Below are 16603 nucleotides of genomic sequence, written 5' to 3' on the forward strand. Positions count from 1 at the left end.
AGATTTACCACAGGGCTTCCACAGAGTTACCACAGGGCCTCCACAGAGTTACCACAGGGCTTTTCAGATAAATAAAACCCAGGGGGATGTGTGTGTGTGTGTCTGCCTACAGGTGTGTGTGTGTTTGTGTGTGTGTGTGTGTGTGTGTGTGTGTGTGTGTGTGTGTGTGTGTGTGTGTGTGTGTGTGTGTGTGTGTGTGTGTGTGTGTGTGTGTGTGTGTGTGTGTGTGTGTGTGTGTGTGTGTGTGTGTGTGTGTGTGTGCGCATGAATGAGGAAAGCCTTCGACACCAAACCTGCTTCCGACATTTTTCTTTAGAAATGTGCCAACACCAATGTATTTACCTATACACCCAATAAACCATGACCAAACCATGACATCTTCACACACCCTCCTCCTCCTGTGGGTTTCCTATAAGATTCTCCCTCCCTGGCTGTTTGGGACTAATCAGGAATGCATGGGGTGCATTCATGGCTAACAAAACGATGATTACAGAGGGTAACAGGATCAGTACTAATCAGCGTACCCTGAGAAAATGCCAGAGGGATTTCAACCATTGTCAGGTCATCACTTTCCCTTTTAATTATGAGCAATGCAGAGGTAGAATATCCTCTTTAGCTTGGTGGCCGGCACTTTCTACTAACTGTCACATGGTTCTTTGATTCAGGAATGATCAAAACCTGCAGAAAGACAGTGTGGATAATCAACCTGATGTGCCTGTCTGCCTTCTTATATCTCTGACAATGAACAATGGCCACCTCATAACTAATGGCACTGGTACAGAGAAAGCCTCTTCAATGAAGAGAGAGGGGGGAAAGGAGGGACAGAGGGAGGGAGGGAGGGAGGGGAGGGGGGAGGGAGGGAGGGAGGGAGGGGGGAGGGAGGGAGGGAGGGAGGGAGGGAGGGAGGGAGGGAGGGAGGGAGGGAGGGAGGGAGGGAGGGAGGGAGGGAGGGAGGGAGGGAGGGAGGGATAAATAACCATTATCCAAAGACATGTTCTATCATGTCAGAAAGTCTATTTTCTCTAGCCAAATCCCTCAGTACCTTGTACAGAAAATATTCAGGTCTTGTAATAGAGATTAGAACAGCAGATTAGGAGAAGGGTGAGCATTTATCTGAGCCTGGGAGAGACAGAGAGAAAATAATGATGCTTGTATGAAGCATCTTAGGCTTATCACGGGACTGATAAAAGAGCCAGAAACAATGAAGTGCTCTATTGAACTGACAGCGTATCTTATTGCTTTCATTGTGACAGGGTCAAAGAGATGGAGAGACTTCTACCACACTACTCTGGTTCTTTGAGCTGATGGCGCCTTCTGCTGGCAAGGTATTGAATAGACGCTCAAACCACATGGAATCACTGCAGTACCCAATCAAAACGCTAGGTGGGAGTGTGCAACAAGTCACCTCACCTGTGCATACCCAGGCCTACATGGGAATATCAATTTACAGAGCATTCAGGCACAGGCTGAGGATCCTCATAACCATCAGAAAAAGAACGATTGAGTTATGGTTCCATTGTACAGTTCAGTTTATATATGTATTCATTTATACACAGTTTATGCAATTCATATTTACAAGGATTATCTAAAAAATGAAAGAGATAGATTATGAATACTGACATGTTACAAATATGGGGAACATTTCAGAAATGATGAGGAAAGTTGATGAAACGAGAAGAGCACCATATTACATGTCAGCAGCAGCAGCAGGGTCATGTTCAGGTTACCTCCATGATCTCCACCAGGTGGCTCTCTCCTCTTGTCAGTTTCTCTGACGTTGGTCCTGTTGAACTGTTTCATAGTCCCTCTGTCAGTTAGAGAACACCTGGCTTTCTACCAGGGTCTCCAGTGTGTGGAGTTAATAAATAATTCTTGCCTTCGTGCAGTCACAGGGGACCACAGAGACGTATGGGAGGGAAAGGGGACGAGAGGGAGGGTGGGAGGACTTGAGAGAGGGAGGCCGGGAGGACTTGAGAGAGGGAGGGTGGGTGAAAAACCAAGTGGAGGAGAAGGGACGTTATGTAGCGACGGGGATCCGGAGCAGGATGAGGGGTTGGAGGAAATAGGTGACAGGCTGGGAGGGAAACTAAAGTGACAGGGAAACGAGGAGTTGGTAGGAGGGGTGGTGAAAACCGAAGAAGAACAAGAAAGGCAGGGAGACAGAGGTGGGGAGAGGTAGTCAGGTGTCAATGGGTAGGAGTGGCCATTAGGTTGGCAGGAAGAATGGCGGGTGGTCCACAAAGTGGATTTGCGGAGGCAGAGAACAGCCCTCTGTTTAGAGGGACGGCATCCCTCTCTCACAGGCACCATGTCTGCCCAAGGAGCCATCTCCTTACCACCCGACCTCAGATGGATGTCTGTTAATGACGAGGAGGATGGGCACTGCAGCTGCCCTGTACTGGTGTTTGTGGTTGGGCACTGACTGGATGGGTACATGGCTGTACTGGTGTTTGTGGTTGGGTACTGACTGGATGGGTACATGGCTGTACTGGTGTTTGTGGTTGGGTACTGACTGGATGGGTACATGACTGTACTGGTGTTTGTGGTTGGGTACTGACTGGATGGGTACATGGCTGTACTGGTGTTTGTGGTTGGGTACTGACTGGATGGGTACATGACTGTACTGGTGTTTGTGGTTGGGTACTGACTGGATGGGTACATGGCTGTACTGGTGTTTGTGGTTGGGTACTGACTGGATGGGTACATGGCTGTACTGGTGTTTGTGGTTGGGTACTGACTGGATGGGTACATGGCTGTACTGGTGTTTGTGGTTGGGTACTGACTGGATGGGTACATGGCTGTACTGGTGTTTGTGGTTGGGCACTGACTGTCTATGTAGCTCTTCAGCCCTTGGAGGAGGATGAAGCCCTCTCTCTCCCAGGGGCTGCTGCTGCTGCTGCCCATGAAGCCAGCCAGGTGAGAGACACACTGCTGGAAGCCTGCGGTGTAGATGGCAGGGAGAGCAGACCTGGAGTATGCTGCTGCTGGGGGACTGGGGACGCCTGCCATGGAGACCTCACTGTGAATAACCCGCTGCACCTCCTTCAGCCCACACACAGCCTGGATGGAACAATCTGAAAACAACGTTAAAGGGTGGGAAAGGGAAACATTTTTCATTTTGAATCTTTGCAGACAATTTCATGCATTGCAGATGATCATTCGCAAACACACTTGCAGGCCTAGAGCTAATTAGATAGATTTACCATTGCTTATGCTTCGTTTGTCTGTCCTTTTTTGAAGATATTCTACGGCCAGGTCTAGAATCTCTGCTTTCTCCAGTTTGGGGTTCTGTAAACGCTGTGAGTGGTTAAGATGAATAGAGTGAATAGACTAATAAGGAAACAGGTTTTTTTTTAAACAGCCACGTAAAAGCCTTTGGATGGCGCTATAGACTCACAGACTACAACAATGAAGGCTAGATAGGGTTGGATGGATTGAAAAACTCACCGAATCTAATTTGTAGTTCAGTAACAAAATCCTTAGCTCGCTAAGACTCTGATTTATTCGGTCTCGTCTTTTCTTCTCTATAACTGGCTTTAACATCTGCATCGAGACAAGAGGGGGGAGAGAGGTGCCAATTGTAACCAAACTGATTTATTTTTGTATAGGACTAATTTACCTTAATTTAGGTATAATACCATACTGATGTATACAGTATGTTAGCTACTGTACATGTTAGCGATCACTGCAAAGCATGAGGCTATTATTATTCCATTTTTCCATTAATTTCCCATAGCCTACACATGACACATCTGAAAACATACCAAAATCAGAGTAGAAAAATACAAGTTCCTACTCACCCTTTTCATACTTTTGGTATTATTCTGGTTTGAATTTCCAATTTTCTTCTTCATCATTGTGCCCATTAATTTAGAAGAAATGTCCAGATGAAAAATGGCACAGACTGGTGAGATCCTTGCACTTCGGGTTACGGGTGTTGAATGAATGGGGTGCGCAGTGCTACACCAGTTTATATATCACCAAGGCCACACAGATTGGTGTTGAGGTGACAGTGACGTAACTGAAAACTCTGTAAATTCTCTCCTGCAGCTTCCTTGTAATTGAAATAAAATGAGATAAATTAAGATAGGGTTTATGGGTGGCAAGTTTTAAAGTCATGTAGTATTGTAATAATGTAATGTGATAATGGAGCAATGTACATTTGTATAATGCACAATATTTTGTTTGATGTAATGTTTATCTCTGTCAGTATCCCAGGAAGAGTAGCTGCTGCCTTGGCAACAGATAATGGGGATCCTAGTAAAATACGAAATTCTAAACTAATGGGCGAATCCACTATTTCAAAGCTCTCTTGCTAAAAAAATATATGAGGCCATATTTGTCATTAATTTCCAGTTCAATTTCGATTTTAATTGTGTATTTCTAATTCAAATTCTTCTTAAAAGTAGGCTAATCTGATAAACAACCGTCACCATACTAAATACTTGTCAACAGTAGGATTCGTTTTTAGAGTTAGATTTTATCGAAAGTAACAACAACAACAAAAAATCTAAAATAGAAATCCGAGAGCGATGGAGACAGCATGGCGATGAGTTGACACCTCTTGGATACATACTGTATGTGCTTCACAATTTGGTGACTCGCGAAGACCATAGCAAATGTTTAACACCTATGAAATCACATTTGGCTCTGTTTTCTACTGATCACGTTGTCAAATAACGAATTATTATTAACCTATAAGCCAGAGGGTTATGATAATGTTAAGCAGCAGATGCAGCAATGAAGAAAATAAAATGCTATTATGTTAAACAACACTAGTCTATTATGGCAACCCAGTTTTTTGTTTAAAGGGTCACAATTGTAAATTGAATTTTCTCCTGTCTACAAGTACCATTTCGTTGTGTGTGCATCTGGCACCATGGAAGTGTGCCTATGGGAAAGATAATTTACTAATGGGAACAGTGAAGAAGTGACAAACAGGTGAATAGTTATTTTTTATGATGTGTGATATATCCGCACACTCCGTAAAGTGTGGATATACTTACAGGCCACGTGAGAACAGGACTGTTCCAGGAGAGAGGGTGGCGAATTCAATACACACCCTAGCATACCCAATTAACCATAGGTCCTACTATCACAAAAATATTTATTGAAGTTACTACAATACCCACTGGGCACAAACTGGTTGAATAAACGTTGTTTCCCATGTCATTTAAACAAAAAATGCAATGTTGAATCAACGTGGAAAACTGACAGCAATTTTATTTGCAATGTCGGGAATTCGTTTTTGTCTATTTCCACCCAACTTTTAACCTATCCAATGACATGTTTCACATTTGTGTTGATTTCTCGTTGAATTCATGTTAGTTTACTAAAATCAAATGTAAATCAAAACTGGACGTTGAACTGACGTCTGAGTCCAGTAGGTAATGTGCTATTTATACTATTTCAAGTGTAGGCTAACAAAATTATTTAAAGTGTAGTTTCAAGGTTAACAAAAGCGAAAGGATGTACGTAAAAAGGTCAAGAATAATGAACTCCCTAATGAATCAGGTGTGATTGTGTGTGTCTGGTAGGGCGGGCGGTAGGGCGGCGGGTCGGGTTTGATTAATAGCTAATGGGGTGTCAAGGTAAGGTTGCACCTAGGTGTTAAGCGTGTATTTGCAGGAGTGTGCGGGTGTGTGAGTGCCATGAGTCATCTTTTGAGCCAAGTGTGCCGCTTTTACGCACAGTCCAAACAATGAGAAGGTCAAATCCAATTGTATTCGTCACATGTGGACTAACAGTGAAACGCTAACTTGGGGCCCTTCCCAACAAGGCAGAGAGAAATAAAATAGAGAAATAATAGAAAAGTCAAACACGTAATAATAGAAGTAATAATAGATACCCAATGAGTAACGATAACTTGGTTATATACACGGAGTACCAGTCCTGAGTCGATGTCCAGCGGTACGAGGTAATTGAGTTATATATGTACACATAGACCTAACTAGAAATAAAGTGGCAGATAGGCTAGTAAACAGCAGCAACAGCGTATGTGATGAGTTAAAAAAAAGTCAGTGCAAAAAGGGTAAATGCAAATAGTCCGGGTAGTTATTTGGTTAACTATTTAACTATTTAGCAGTCTTATGGATTGCGGGTAGAAGCGCTTCAGGGTCCTTTTGGTTTCAGGTGTGCATAGAGGTCGGACTACAATGATGTCGATCAATTGTAGGCTATAAGAAGTTGAATATGTGAGTATGTGAACATTGAAGACCTCGAGAGTCTCCATCTTCCTTAGTTACAAAACACAATCTCACTCTCAATTCGTGAAAATATGTACAAAAGGGATTTCAGCAGATTTCGTGCATTTTTGTGTGACTTAATTCGTGTGAAAATATACAGATTTGTGTGCAATTTAATTCGTAGGAAAATAAGGGGGAAAATGGTGTGACTTCTTTCATAGGAAAATACATTTTTTTGGGGGGGGGGGGGGACTTCTGAACAATCTTTTAAAAGTTATTGGAGCAATGCATTTTGGGCAACAGGGTTTACGCTGCCTTTTTTTGTGTCCCACATTTATTTATATAAAAAACAAACGCGTTAACAACCCAATATTGTTAATCAACCAGGTTGTCACCTAAATAATTACTTTATATTAGTAACCTTACATTTATTTTTATTTTTTATTAATGCCAATGCGTTTTTTTATGCTTCATTTCGCTTAATACTTTGAGATACTGGTGCTATGTCGGATTTTATGAGGGTTGCCAGATTGGAGTAAAAAGCTTTATTTGTCTTTTTTGTGTGGAATCGATGAAGGTTTTCAATTGGGGGAATGGAGATACATTTTCATGATGGGAAATTAATTAATCAATACATGTGGGGGAAACAGAAGACCTGCAAAAAAAATCTGTTTGATTTAAATCCCCTGGTGCAACTGCATGGTATTTGCAACTGTAACGAGTCTGGACTATGATCAATTAGGCCATATCAATGCAGTTAAACAGGTTCATGTAAAATAATGAATTATGTTGGCTTACACTTATGGCACTTCCAAGGCCATTTCATGATGATTATTACGGTCCTGTCAATCATGTTATATACTGTTGTAACAAGGCATATTCCAGCATTGTAGGCCTACTGCCTCTGCCCAGAGGTCTACTAGGCTTTCATGACAACAGCTATTAGAGCTTACTTTGCAATATATGAGCCCTGGTTAGAGTCCCTGTTGTAGCTTTCACTTTCTTATGCTACATTGGTGGCAGCGTTGGGATCCTGGCCAGCTCACGCCTAGTTATGTGATCTAGTGGTGGGAACGGTTCTGTTATTCAACATTGTGTTGGGTGTAATTACATGAACATATCTAGTGAACAATGGATAATCAACAATGGGCGTGACGGATAGAAGTAGTCACTACAGGTGTGATCAAGCCTTACATCAAAGTTGCCTGAAGCTCGGTCTAAGGCACTGCATCGCAGTGCTAGAGGCGGCACTACAGATCCAGGTTCGATCCAGGCTGTGTCGCAGGTGGCCTCGACCGTGAGACCCATGAGGCGGCGCACAATTGGCCCAGCGTCGTCGTTAGGGGAGGGTTTGGCCGGCCGGTATGTAGGTTAGACTTCTGTGGTGGGCCGGGCGCATCCACGCTGACACGGTCGCCAGGTGGAGGGTGTTTCCTCCAACACATTTGTGCGGCTGGCTTCCGGGTTAAGCGACAGTGTTTAAGAAGCAGTGCGGCTTGTTTCAGTGGACGCATGGCTCTCGACCTTCGCCTCTCCCGCGTCCGTTCGGGAGTTGCAGCGATGGGACAAGACTGTAACTACCAATTGGATATCACGGAATTTCAGGGGAAAGGGGGGAAAAAGTACAACAACAAACAAACAAAAAATTGTGCAAAAAGGTTAAATGCAGATATTCCGGGTAGTTATTGGGTTAACTATTTAACTATTTAGCAGTCTTATGGCTTGCGGGTAGAAGCAGTTCAGGGTCCTTTTGGTTTCAGGTGTGCATAGAGGTCGGACTACAATGATGTCGATCAATTGTAAGCTATAAGAAGTTGAAAATATGAGTATGTGAACATTGAAGACCTCGAGAGTCTCCATCTTCCTTAGTTACAAAACACAATCTCACACTCAATTTGGAAAAATATGTTCTTCAGAACAATCTCAGAACAATCTTTTAAAAGTTATTGGAGCAATGCATTTTGGGCAATGGCGTTTACACTGCCTTTTTTGTGTCCCACAATTATTTATATAAAAAACAAACGCTTTAAAACCTCTTAAGGATCTGACCCTTTTTTTCAATTTTGGCCTAAAATGACATACCCAAATCTAACTGCCTGAAGCTCAGGCCCTGAAGCAAGGATAAGCATATTCTTTGTACCATTTGAAAGGAAACACTTTGAGGTTTGTGTAAATGTGAAAGGAATGTAGGAGAATATAGCACAATAGATCTGGTAAAAGATAATACAAAGAAAAAACCAACCGTTCGTTTGTATTTTTTTATACCATCATCTTCGAAATGCAAGAGAAAGGCCATAATGTATTATTCCAGCCCAGGTGCAATTTAGATTGGCCCCTAGATGGCAGCAGTGTATGTACAAAGTTTCAGACTGATCCAATGAACTATTGTATTTCTGTTCAAAATTTTGTATTAAGACTGCCCAAATGTGCCTAATTCGTTTATTAATAAGACTGTAACTACCAATTGGATATCACAAAATTGGGGGGGGGGGGGGGTATAGTACAACAACAACAACAAAAAAGTTGCCTGAAGCTGAGTGGAAAGTACTATGCCCTGACCACTTATTCAGAAGAAAATCCTCTGTGACTATATATTTACATAAGTTAACTTACCAGTGTGGACCCAAAACAAACACATTCTAAACATTTACAAACTACCTGTTCAAAGTGTTATTACAATCATGGTGTTCTTTTGTTACTTAAGCTTATATGCCTAATAACCTGACAATGATCCACATCATATGGGTAGACAAATAATATAAGTGTGTTATGCTGCAAAACACAACTGTCCTTTTTTAGGATACAAACCAGTAATATGATTCACTGTTGATCCATCCTGTTCTGATCTAATGAGATGGATGTAGGATTTCCTACAGCCTAGAATTGAGGCCTTTCCCAGTTATGAAGGACAAAGTTCGGCCCATCTTGGTTCTCATTGGAAAAGACTGACTCTCCTACTCCATTTCGCTCAATATGTTATACACCAGAGTTTGTAAATAAACCCTTTTTAAGGTGATATAACTTGCATCATTATGGGCTGTGAAACTCATAGCCGAATGGCTTCAGACTGAACATTTCTCACTGAAAATTGCTGCTGACATTGAACATAGTTTAGGGTTAGGGTATATTCATTCATTTCAGACTATCCTATGCCACTATTCACATTATCTCATACCCCATAGGTTGTAAATAAACCCTTTTTAAGCTGATATAACTTGTATCAGTATTATAGGGCTGTGAAACCCATAGCCAAATGGCTTCGGACGGACTGAGCAGTTCTCACCATTTATTTACGGAGAGCAATTTCCATTTTATAACAGGTACTGTCCATTTATTTACAGTAGAGTGTTGATTCATTGCTTTTTTCAGTGGAAATACAGAATATGTATAAAAATGCCAAATATACCAAAAGCTAAACCCAGCAGAGATTTACAACTATTTAAACATGTTAATCATTACTGAAACATGCAAACTACAAACATTTAACCAATTAAAGATAATGAATACACGACAACATGATACAAAAATTTCATGAAAAATAATTCATACAAAAGTCAAGAGTTGGCTATAACATGAGTACAAACAAAGGGAGTGTGTGTGTGTGTGTGTGTGTGTGTGTGTGTGTGTGTGTGTGTGTGTGTGTGTGTGCGTGCATATTCTGTGTGTATAATTCTGTGTATTATAATTTCAGAAAATAGAATATGTATCCCCATTACCTTCATCGATACCACAAAAAACAAAACAGAAAAATCTGTATTTTTTTCTCCAGTCTGGCAACCCTCATAAAATTAGTCTTGTATAAAATGCATTATGAAGAAAATTGGGTAATGTAGGCTCCATGAAATATGAAATGCGCTATGAAGAAAGTCGTGTAGGCCTATAGTTGCTTACAGGGGAAAAAAGTGTGTTTCTGATTAAAGTGCATCAGTATCCCAAAGTATTAAGCAAAAACAAGCATAGAAAACAGTATTGACATTAATAAATTAAAACAATATACTAATTATTTCGGTGAAAATACACGTTTGTATTTTTATATAAATAAATGTGGGACACAAAAAAAAGCAGTGTAGAACATCATTACCCATCACGCATTGCTCTAATAAGATTGTTCCAAAGTTTGTCCCCCAAAATGTATTTTCCCATAAATTAAGTCGCACAAAAATGTGTGTCTTGTGCTGCACGAAATCTGCTGAAATTCTTTTTGTTCATATTTGCACGAATGTAGTGTAAACTTGTGTTGTTATTTTAGCTCTATCTTTGAGTCCGAGCTATTTTGCCCCTTTTGTCTGCAGAGCTGACGCACATGACGAGTTTCTATATTGGTTAGGACTTTCTCAAAGCGGCCAGGGGGCTCGAGACCTTATTAATAATAAAGGCCAGATGTCGCTAATTGCATTCCTTCAGTGGGGCAAGCAAGCGCGCTGTGTCCATCACTCCGGTTCATTTATGGGGCGGGTCCACGTGCCTTGAAATTATTGATACCACTTTTGTTTTCTTGTCCTTTGTAGTGCAGGTGCACACTGAGCAGAAAGATGCTCTTTTAACCGATTATAAGAAAAGGATTAACTTCAAGGAGATGTTGGCAGACTATTAGCCAAACAAGCTGATAGTGTTTGATCATGACAAACGCATTTGTTCAAATCATCAGCCATTTTAAATTAATTTATATTTCATAGATTGTCTATATTGTTGACATTTTGGAAGACATTTTATTGCACACAATTAGGCTATTCCTTTCTAAACGCGTAGCTACTGCCTAGACCTATCTCGCGCACGCGCGCTCGCACACACAGGATTAAACAGAAGTCATGATTCTTCAGAGCACTCACCAGTGACTAAACCGTAAGAAAGAAGCTCTCTCTTTTTGTTAAACGGAACTATCAGTGCCTCTTTAAATCCAGTTAATCTCTACGGGATGTCCCTGATCCGATCATTCCGTTGTTATCTCCACATATCCCCATTATAATGGTGGGATCACGGCCAGGGCCACAAATGTTTAGGGAACTCTCTATGAAACACGGTTTAACTTAGCACTACTATTTTTCATTCTTGACTGTAGGACAAATACTAACGGCCTAGACCTTATATGATCATTTTAATTGGGTTTAACAGAATCAACGTTTCTCTGGGGATTCACCTCAACGCCAGATATCGTTTAATGTAGGTGTCCTCCCATAAGGTATTACTTCTACGTGAAATCACCAAAGGTACGAAGGCTCAAGGCGGCCAGGTGCTGTGCGCAACGGCTGACTAGTGCAGAGGTTGAGATTTGTTGTGCTACCAGGGTTTTGCAGAGTTTATATCACCACGGGTTAATGCCGTGGCCAGGGTTTCAATGATAGTTTTAAATGTCAATATAAAACATCAATAAGTAGGCCTAGCCTAGACCTTGATAGGCAGTTAGGCTAGTGGTCTCCAAGGTGAGCCGCCGGCAATGTTTCTAATTTTCCCATACTGTCAATGTGTTTATTAAGTAAAATGTCTGACTAAACATGGGTCCAAATGAGGAGTTAGATGTGTGTATTGCGGAGTGGCTGCGGCGCCGAAATCCGAAGCGTGTGTGCATGTGCGGAGTATTCTCTGCTCTACTCATTCGGCTGCCCAGAGAACAGTCTACTCTGGAAAATGTCACTGATGAATGGAGAATGGTGCTCATTTAATAAAGTTAGATCAAAGCTGAATTAATTTCTGCAAGATCACATAAGCTAATGATAGTATTATACATGACAGAACCGAATATAATAGCACAGTAGTTTATAAAGTTACTGTAAATCAAAATATTTTAACTATTCAAATTAGAAGATTTTGAATGGTCCAATACGTGTAATCCAGTCGTGTCTTGAATTGAGATAGGTGAACACATCTTTGTTGTTAATTTCGTCCATCACCTTCTAATGGTCCTTATCCGACTATCAACGTATTCATGTTTATAAATTGAACATGTCCTTAAACTGAATTGTCAACCCTATTGTTGTAAGACGACGTTTTAGCCTCTGTGGGACACCTGAATGGGACATTTTGAGTCCCATCCAAATGCAAATCTAAGAAGTGGCCTATCACCATCCCAGACTCCAGACCATCACACCAACATCAGCATGGATGTTGCTAGAATGTTGAATTGAAGCCATTTAAAACACATCAGACTTTTTAAGACAACCAATGACTGGTTATAATGTTGTGAGATGGCTGTGTATGATGGCATGTGGGTGTTTAAGGCCAGCAACAGGCATACATTACAAATGGAACATTAGAATAAAGATAACTCTTGTTTTTATATGAATTATAGCCTATGCTATATGTTCCAATGCCACATCCCCTTAACAATGTTTAACTGTCGTCTTTGCTGATAGACATAAACATGTTTTTAAAACAAAGGCCATATATTATGGATTCAGACATTTACTTTGGTCGGAATGTATTGTTTTATGAAAACGTTGAACCTCATGGACTTGCAGTTTCCACCTTTCCACCTGTTAGCCCACTCTGACGATAAAGATATCATGAGGAAGTGTTCATTTCTCGAATTACATGATAAACCTTCCCACTGTGCACACACTGTTTGAATCAACGTTGTTTCCACGTCATTTAAACGAAATTACGTTGAACCAACGTGGAATAGCCTAGACGTTGAATTGACTTCTGTCCCCAGTGGGACATTTCTCAAACGAAATTAGGTTACAGGATTAGGCCTAGGGCTACTTTGTCAATAGTGTTACTCGATGCCAAGGGCGTGCGCATCTGGGATCAGGGGTGGTGCCCTTTCTTGAATAAGCCAATAGCTATGCCTGGATGTATTGACTGTATATGTCATGGTGGGCGATACCTGTAATCCAAATAAAGTAGAACCGTGGGCGCGAATGTGCGTGGTTATATTCTACGGCTTTTATAGATGTGAAGCGCCATTTACTTCTCTGATTTTAGACAACATCTCGACATTATTTCGTCAGGAAAACAATGGAGACTGTGCTCCCAGATCAAAAGGACGTAAGAAGGGTAAGTAAAGCTTTTTCATTTTCATTAGAGTTCATTATTTGTTGCATTTCTGTTTCGTACAAATTAGGTGCATGGATGAAAGACTGTTTATTGCCACAAAACTCCGTCTGATTTTCATCAAGCCTAAACGTGTTGTTGTAATTTTAAAGTAAAGCTTAGTTATTTTACTTATTCTTTTAGCTGCTTGGGTTGGGAAATTATGATATAATTGAATCTGATGGTTTTAGGCTACTTTATGTTGGTCTTTTTCTTTTCACTTCACGCACATAATCTCAGGGGATATCCTGCTTTTGTCATTCAATTTTATACGCCAGTAAACGAATAGGCCTAACTCAGGGATTTATACGTTCAGGTCCCCAAACCCCTCATGGAGAAACGGAGGAGAGATCGTATCAACCACAGTCTGGAAACCTTACGACTTTTGTTGTTGGAGAACACAAGTAATGAGGTGAGTTACATAAAGATGGTCTATTTTCCCTAATATAGATTATTCATTTACTCTTAACCGTGAATATGTTATATATGGTCATAAGTGATTGAGATTTCACATTTTATGTCACACCTGTGTCTTTTTTCTGAGTATTTTCAGATGTATTTATTTTGTACTTGTTTATTTAGAAACTGAAGAATCCCAAGGTGGAAAAGGCAGAGATTTTGGAGAGTGTGGTCAACTTCCTGAGGACAGAGCAGGAAGGAGAACAACAGCATCAGCAAATGAAAAGAGGCCACTCCAAAGAGGGTGGGGAAGAGCAGAGGTCCCCCTGCAAGAGGAAGCAGCATAACTACCGTGAGGGCATGAGGTCATGCCTACTAAGAGTCAGCCACTTTATAGCAACCAAGAGCCAGGAGTTGGATGAGCCCAGCCACGATTCTGATGCCCTACCTCAGAGGTCCCCCATGGGGCTCACCCATCCTCCATCATCTGCCCAGCTCCATGGTACATCACCTTCCACCCCCGACCAAACTCCCCTGGCTAGACAGCAGCTGCCACAGCCTCACCCAGGCCCAGGTCTGAGAAATGGCCTCGGTAACATAGAGAGTCTTTCCCCCTCCAAGCCGTACATGGAGCACAGTGACTCTGTGTGGAGGCCATGGCCACAGCAGTGATAGACAACCTCCAATGGTTTGCTCTGTTGGGGTCCCAGTTCGGCGCCAGAAATCTGGTTGTAGAACTAACAGCTGCCCCGCTCATCAACTGCCCAGCAGGGATGGGATGGAGAAGGTTGATTGGCAATAGGTAGTGATTGGGAGTAGAGTGGACGGTGATTGGAAGTGGAGTGGACTGTTCAAGGTGAAAACGGTGGGGGCTGACTGGGTTAGCTGTGTGACTCTCGGTAGACTGACTGTCATTTGTTTAAATGTACATCTTGTATATATGGATGACTTTATTTGTTCACGATATGAACAGATACTGTCGTGGAAATGCCAATATATGTCAATTGTTTCCATATGTCTACTATATATCTACAAGGGAAATATGGCAAATTGAATTTATGTTGAAACATTTTTTGTGTGTATTTAAAAATACAAAAAGGAATCAGATAACCAGTCATGTAACCCACTATGTCATTTTTTTTGTTTCTTTGGGGTTCGGGTTCTGCCTTTTTCTCAGGCATGTCTGCTGATTACATTTGTAATTTTTTAACCACAACTTTAGAATGTTGATTAAAAAAAAAAACAAGGCTCAAAAAGTCTTTCTATTCTTTGGAGACACTGAAGGTAAACAAGGTGTTTGACTCTCAATAGTATATTTTTTCAATATAAACCTTACCTCTGTGGCCTTGCTATGGCACGAGACTTTGTGTGGTGATATATTATTAGACAATATAGTCTCATTAGCCTTGATTAAAATACATGTTTTCTTATTGTTTTAAGGGCATATAAGATAAACTGCATTCAACTACATTTTTTGATGCGTGGTTTCACTTTTTTTTAAACCAGGCTAGTCAGTAAAGAACAAATTCTTATTTACAATGACGGCCTACCGGGCAACAGTGGGTTAACTGCTTTGTTCAGGGGCAGAACGACAGATGTTTACCTTGTCAGCTCGAGGATTCGATCTAGCAACCTTTCAGTTACTGGCCCAATGCTCTAACCACTAGGCTACCTACCGCCCCATTGTGCTAGTCTTGCTGGTTTAACATTGTGCTAGTCTTGCTGGTTAACATTGTGCTAGTCTTGCTGGTTAACATTATGCTAGTCTTGCTGGTTTAACATTGTGCTAGTCTTGCTGGTTTAACATTATGCTAGTCTTGCTGGTTTAACATTGTGCTAGTCTTGCTGGTTAACATTGTGCTAGTCTTGCTGGTTTAACATTGTGCTAGTCTTGCTGGTTAACATTGTGCTAGTCTTGCTGGTTAACATTGTGCTAGTCTTGCTGGTTAACATTGTGCTAGTCTTGCTGGTTAACATTGTGCTAGTCTTGCTAAAAAAGTGTTTTGTCCAAGTGAGAAACACTGACATCCTGTTTATGTTAAACATGGCAAAACAATGTTGTCCTATATTTTTTTTTATATTAAAATTGAATGAACGTGGACTCTTGTATAAAACTTTGTTGGCTGCTACGTCTGTTTGCTCTAAATGTTGTACTTCCTGAGCCATCAGACAACATTGTCCTACATTGTTAGTGTGAACAGCCCTGACATTTGCACATTTTTTAGGTGACAAGACCATATATGTCAATGGACAAGACCAACTGTATCACCATTAAAACAAACGGTGCACTTTACACTGGCATGGGCAACCATCAGCAGACATTGAGATGCAGAGAGTTGAGCATCGTAATACAGTCTGGAGCATCCAACCGGCTCTGATCTCAAGTCTCAGGCGTGGATAGGTAGATCAGGGGTCATTCGCAGCTTGACCATATTCATTGAATAGGAAATATTCAAGGCTAGTAGGCCCGACTCGAATGCAGGAATTTACATTTTAGTCATTTAGCAGACACTTATCCAGAGCAACTTACAGTGAGTGCATACATTTTTCGTAATGGTCCCGTGTGGGAATCAAACCCAGAACCCTGGTGTTGCAAGCACCATATGAGTCACACAGTCCAATAATTGAAAAATCAATCATTAAGATCTATTTATTTAGACAAGTTGGTCCTATAGAGGTTCGAAGGCTTCTTCACCAGGAGATACCTTGTGAGCATGTCTGCCATACAATATAGAGCACTATGTACCATGAAGTTATGTTAGACCTCATGTTAGTTTATCTCTCCAGTCAAATCACATATTATTCGCGTCATATTTTTGTGTAGAAACTGATGAAGATTGACTTAACAACTTAATTTAAAATACAGTGAGGTCCAAAGGTATTTTCACAGACAGTGAAACTTGTTATGTTCTGGCTCTGTACTGCATCACTTTGAAATGATACAGTCACTATGAGGTTCAAGTGTGGACTGTCAGCTTTCATTTGAGGGT

At 41.1% G+C, this 16603-nt stretch overlaps 2 protein-coding genes across 2 annotated transcripts; one reads left to right on the forward strand and one right to left on the reverse strand.

Moving 5' to 3' along the window:
- Positions 1-1406: 1406 nt before the first annotated feature.
- On the reverse strand, positions 1407-3549 carry LOC106612041 (uncharacterized). The gene is made up of 4 exons (XM_014212849.3): positions 3448-3549; positions 3204-3297; positions 1998-3074; positions 1407-1426 (listed from the first exon to the last, which is right to left on the reverse strand). Exons 1-4 carry the CDS (start codon positions 3547-3549, stop codon positions 1407-1409), a joined length of 1293 nt encoding a protein of 430 aa, XP_014068324.3.
- A 9487-nt stretch (positions 3550-13036) lies between these two features.
- her5 (hairy-related 5) lies at positions 13037-15714 on the forward strand. The gene is made up of 3 exons (XM_014212866.3): positions 13037-13178; positions 13531-13626; positions 13797-15714. The coding sequence occupies exons 1-3, from the start codon at positions 13140-13142 to the stop codon at positions 14283-14285; spliced, it is 624 nt and encodes a 207-aa protein (XP_014068341.1). The 5' UTR covers positions 13037-13139; the 3' UTR covers positions 14286-15714.
- The last annotated feature ends 889 nt before the right edge of the window (positions 15715-16603 follow it).

The sequence above is a fragment of the Salmo salar genome, chromosome 09, assembly GCF_965601325.2.
Source record: "Salmo salar chromosome 09, fSalSal1, whole genome shotgun sequence".
Lineage (NCBI taxonomy): Eukaryota > Metazoa > Chordata > Actinopteri > Salmoniformes > Salmonidae > Salmo > Salmo salar.

Bases quoted from the DNA above. Each gene is read 5' to 3' on its own strand.
- her5 (XM_014212866.3), top strand. From the start codon at position 13,140: ATGGAGACTGTGCTCCCAGATCAAAAGGACGTAAGAAGG. The intron at 13,179-13,530 runs GTAAGTAAAGCT...TTATACGTTCAG, and splicing joins ATCAAAAGGACGTAAGAAGG to GTCCCCAAACCCCTCATGGA. The intron at 13,627-13,796 runs GTGAGTTACATA...TTGTTTATTTAG, and splicing joins TGGAGAACACAAGTAATGAG to AAACTGAAGAATCCCAAGGT.
- LOC106612041 (XM_014212849.3), bottom strand. From the start codon at position 3,549: ATGCAGATGTTAAAGCCAGTTATAGAGAAGAAAAGACGAGACCGAATA. The intron at 3,075-3,203 runs GTAAATCTATCT...CGTTGTTTTCAG, and splicing joins CAAACGAAGCATAAGCAATG to ATTGTTCCATCCAGGCTGTG. The intron at 1,427-1,997 runs GTTTTTCACCCA...ATTCCCATGTAG, and splicing joins CGTCCCTTCTCCTCCACTTG to GCCTGGGTATGCACAGGTGA.